This window comes from Penaeus japonicus, unplaced genomic scaffold, assembly GCF_977035675.1.
Source record: "Penaeus japonicus unplaced genomic scaffold, GWHDUDI00000001_assembly GWHDUDI00000038, whole genome shotgun sequence".
In the NCBI taxonomy this organism is placed as follows: Eukaryota; Metazoa; Arthropoda; class Malacostraca; order Decapoda; family Penaeidae; genus Penaeus; species Penaeus japonicus.
Genome location: NW_028234440.1, coordinates 10,108,905 through 10,113,904, shown reverse-complemented (window position 1 = coordinate 10,113,904; position 5,000 = coordinate 10,108,905). Strand labels below are relative to the sequence as shown.

Sequence of the window (5,000 nt, the reverse complement as noted above, 5' to 3'; positions counted from 1 at the left end):
GCCTTATATATCGTCAATGTATATATATATATATATATATATATATATATATATATATATATATATATATATATATATATATATAAATTCGACATCCAACCAATTTCCACATCCTATTCAATTTCCACACACAATGCCACATCCTATTTCATATCCCACGTCATCTCTGCTTCCATATCCACATGTATATCCATTTTTACATTCATTCAACATCCATTTCCACATCCTATTCACCTCCAGTTACAAACCACATATTAATTTTCACTTTCATTTACATCTCTATGTTAACATCCAAATGTACAATCATTTTTATATCATTTCAACAATCAATTTCAGATTAATTTCCGCACTCCATTTCATATACATATCTACAATCACTTCTACATGCAATTCCACACTCATCTGTGGCAATTTTATATTAATCTATACATCCAATTCCACATTCAACTTTCATGCAATTACACATTCATCAATTTTTACATACAATTCTACTTTCATCTTTACATGTAGTCCCACATACATTTTCACATACAGTCCACATTCCTTTTCGATTCCATGATCACAACCATTTTCATTTTCAATTCCAATTCCACATCCAAAATCACACATCGTTTCCACATTGCATTCCACAACTGACATCAGGTTTATGCCCTTTTCCCTCATCCAGAGTCGTCATCCACCAACATTGCCACCCCCTTCACATCTAGTCATCCATCATTATTCTTGAACGCTATCATCAATTCGTTTATCTAAATCATGAATCTAATTGTTTCATTCCTTTTTTTTTTTCTTTTTTTTTTTTCTTTTTTTTTTTCATTTGGGCTGTGTTTTCTCATATTAATCATAGATAAACCGACATTTTCTCGCTCAAATCTTCCTTAGATACTCAATATTTTTAGTATTTTTTTCACACAAAAACATAAATACAATTTTCCTTCCTTAAAGCATCATTTCTTCTTTTATGTTGCAAAATTCAGAGTCAGACTTTCCCTAAACTAAATTTAAGAGAAGAGAACAAGGCTAGATCAACGAATGAAAATCCAACAAGAAATAAAAAAATAAAAAAAACAATATTATAATTATGACTATATACCCTCAACAGACGAAGGCCCAAGTCCACAAGACATTATAAAAGTAATTAAAACAATATGTAGATACATCATTTTGAGTGACATATAAACTTAAAATTTTGACCTTTTATCTTATATATCATTTGTGGTTCCTTATGTATATCTATCACTGACTATAAAACATGAACTTTGTATGAAGACTGTTCTGTATACTGTTGACTTCAGGATTAATTCCCTGTTTATGTCGAGCTTGCTCTCATCAACCTCTCCCCACTCACCCTCTCTTCATCCATCCTCTCCTCACCCATCTTCTCCTCACCCACCCTCTCCTAACCCATCCTCTCCTCACCCAACCTCTCCTCACCCATTCCCTCCTCACCCATCCTCTCCTCACCCACCCTCTCTTCATCCTTCCTCTCCTCACCCACCCTCTCCTCACCCATCCTCTCCTCACCCATCCTCTCCTCACCCATCCTCTCCTCACCCATCCTCTCCTCACCCATCCTCTCCTCACCCATCCTCTCCTCACCCACCCTCTCCTCACCCATCCTCTCCTCACCCATCCTCTCCTCACCCATCCTCTCCTCACCCAACCTCTCCTCACCCACCCTCTCCTCACCCATCCTCTCCTCACCCACCCTCTCCTCACCCACCCTCTCCTCACCCATCCTCTCCTCACCCACCCTCTCCTCACCCATCCTCTCCTCACCCACCCTCTCCTCACCCAACCTCTCCTCACCCAACCTCTCCTCACCCACCCTCTCTTCATCCTTCCTCTCCTCACCCAACCTCTCCTCACCCACCCTCTCCTCACCCATCCTCTCCTCATCCATCCTCTCCTCACCCACCCTCTCCTCACCCAACCTCTCCTCACCCACCCTCTCCTCACCCATCCTCTCCTCACCCAACCTCTCCTCACCCACCCTCTCCTCACCCATCCTCTCCTCACCCATCCTCTCCTCACCCAACCTCTCCTCACCCATCCTCTCCTCACCCAACCTCTCCTCACCCACCCTCTCCTCACCCAACCTCTCCTCACCCACCCTCTCCTCACCCAACCTCTCCTCACCCAACCTCTCCTCACCCATCCTCTCCTCACCCACCCTCTCCTCACCCACCCTCTCCTCACCCATCCTCTCCTCACCCACCCTCTCCTCACCCACCCTCTCCTCACCCATTCCCTCCTCACCCACCCTCTCCTCACCCATCCTCTCCTCACCCATTCCCTCCTCACCCATTCCCTCCTCACCCACCCTCTCCTCACCCATCCTCTCCTCACCCATTCCCTCCTCACCCATCCTCTCCTCACCCACCCTCTCCTCACCCACCCTCTCCTCACCCAACCTCTCCTCACCCACCCTCTCCTCACCCATTCCCTCCTCACCCATCCTCTCCTCACCCATCCTCTCCTCACCCATTCCCTCCTCACCCACCTTCTCCTCACCCATCCTCTCCTCACCCATTCCCTCCTCACCCATCCTCTCCTCACCCACCCTCTCCTCACCCACCCTCTCCTCACCCAACCTCTCCTCACCCACCCTCTCCTCACCCATCCTCTCCTCACCCAACCTCTCCTCACCCACCCTCTCCTCACCCATCCTCTCCTCACCCATCCTCTCCTCACCCACCCTCTCCTCACCCATCCTCTCCTCACCCAACCTCTCCTCACCCACCCTCTCCTCACCCAACCTCTCCTCACCAGCCCTCTCCTCACCCAACCTCTCCTCACCCAACCTCTCCTCACCCATCCTCTCCTCACCCACCCTCTCCTCACCCACCCTCTCCTCACCCATCCTCTCCTCACCCACCCTCTCTTCACCCACCCTCTCCTCACCCATTCCCTCCTCACCCACCTTCTCCTCACCCATCCTCTCCTCACCCATTCCCTCCTCACCCACCCTCTCCTCACCCATCCTCTCCTCACCCATTCCCTCCTCACCCACCCTCTCCTCACCCATCCTCTCCTCACCCATTCCCTCCTCACCCACCCTCTCCTCACCCATCCTCTCCTCACCCACCCTCTCCTCACCCATCCTCTCCTCACCCATCCTCTCCTCACCCCTCCTCTCCTCACCCATCCTCTCCTCACCCAACCTCTCCTCACCCCTCCTTCCTCCTCACCCACCCTCTCCTCACCCAACCTCTCCTCACCCCTCCTCTCCTCACCCATCCTCTCCTCACCCACCCTCTCCTCACCCATCCTCTCCTCACCCAACCTCTCCTCACCCCTCCTCTCCTCACCCATCCTCTCCTCACCCACCCTCTCCTCACCCATCCTCTCCTCACCCATCCTCTCCTCACCCAACCTCTCCTCACCCATTCCCTCCTCACCCATCCTCTCACCCAACCTCTCCTCACCCCTCCTCTCCTCACCCCTCCTCTCCTCACCCCTCCTCTCCTCACCCATCCTCTCCTCACCCAACCTCTCCTCACCCATCCTCTCCTCACCCATCCTCTCCTCACCCATCCTCTCCTCACCCAACCTCTCCTCACCCATTCCCTCCTCACCCATCCTCTCCTCACCCATTCCCTCCTCACCCATCCTCTCCTCACCCATTCCCTCCTCACCCAACCTCTCCTCACCCATCCTCTCCTCACCCATTCCCTCCTCAACCCACTCTCCTCACCCACCCTCCTCACCCTCCTCTCCTCACCCATCCCTCCTCCCCACCTCTCCTCACCATCCTCTCCTCACCCACCCTCTCCTCACCCAACCTCTCCTCACCCAACCTCTCGCCCAACCTCTCCTAACCCAACTTCTTCTCGCCCAACCTCTCCTAACCCAACTTCCCTTCTCACCCAACCTCTCCTAACCCACTTCTTCACACAATCTTTCTTAACCCAACTTCTTCTCGCCCAAGTCTCTAACCCTAACTTCTCACCCAACTTCTCGCCCAACTTCTCGTAGCTCAACTTCTTTTCGCCCAACCCCTCCTAACCCAACTTCTTCTCGCCCTACCTCTCCTAACCCAACTTCTTCTCGCACAACTTCTCCTAACCCAACTTCTTCTCGCACAACTTCTCCTAACCTAACTTCTCGCCCAACCTCTCCTAACCCAACTTCTTCTCGCCCAACCTCTCCTAACCCAACTTCTTCTCGCACAACTTCTCCTAACCTAACTTCTCGCCCAACCTCTCCTAACCCAACTTCTTCTCGCCCAACCTCTCCTAACCCAACTTCTTCTCGCCCAACCTCTCCTAACCCAACTTCTTCTCGCACAACTTCTCCTAACCCAACTTCTTCTCGCCCAACTTCTCCTAACCCAACTTCTTCTCGCCCAACCTCTCCTAACCCAACTTCTTCTCGCACAACTTCTCCTAACCTAACTTCTCGCCCAACCTCTCCTAACCCAACTTCTTCTCGCACAACTTCTCCTAACCCAACTTCTTCTCGCCCAACCTCTCCTAACCCAACTTCTTCTCGCCCAACCTCTCCTAACCCAACTTCTTCTCGCCCAACCTCTCCTAACCCAACTTCTCCTAACCTAACTTCTTCTCGCCCAACCTCTCCTAACCCAACTTCTCGCCCAACCTCTCCTACCCCAACTTCTTCTCGCCCAACCTCTCCTAACCCAACTTCTTCTCGCCCAACCTCTCCTAACCCAACTTCTTCTCGCACAACTTCTCCTAACCCAACTTCTTCTCGCACAACTTCTCCTAACCCAACTTCTTCTCGCCCAACCTCTCCTAACCCAACTTCTTCTCGCCCAACCCCTCCTAACCCAACTTCTTCTCGCCCAACCTCTCCTAACCCAACTTCTTCTCGCCCAACCTCTCCTAACCCAACTTCTTCTCGCCCAACCTCTCCTAACCCAACTTCTTCTCGCCCAACCTCTCCTAACCCAACTTCTTCTCGCACAACTTCTCCTAACCCAACTTCTTCTCGCCCAACCTCTCCTAACCCAACTTCTCCTAACCTAACTTCTTCTC

General features: G+C 50.7%; 2 protein-coding genes across 2 annotated transcripts in view; both read left to right on the top strand.

Moving 5' to 3' along the window:
* LOC122262735 (cuticle protein 19) overlaps positions 1-5,000 on the top strand; it is a 14,154-nt gene that overhangs the window by 1,566 nt on the left and 7,588 nt on the right. The gene's annotated exons all lie outside the window — the stretch shown is intronic.
* The window catches only part of LOC147467080 (uncharacterized), a gene marked incomplete at its 5' end in the record, with an annotated part of 3,889 nt that continues 1,784 nt past the window's right edge, over positions 2,896-5,000 (top strand). Inside the window, 2 exons of the mRNA XM_086532884.1 lie at positions 2,896-2,943; positions 3,932-4,082. Coding sequence (XP_086389010.1) covers positions 2,896-2,943; positions 3,932-4,082 — 199 coding nt within the window. The remainder of the gene's footprint in view (positions 2,944-3,931; positions 4,083-5,000) is intronic.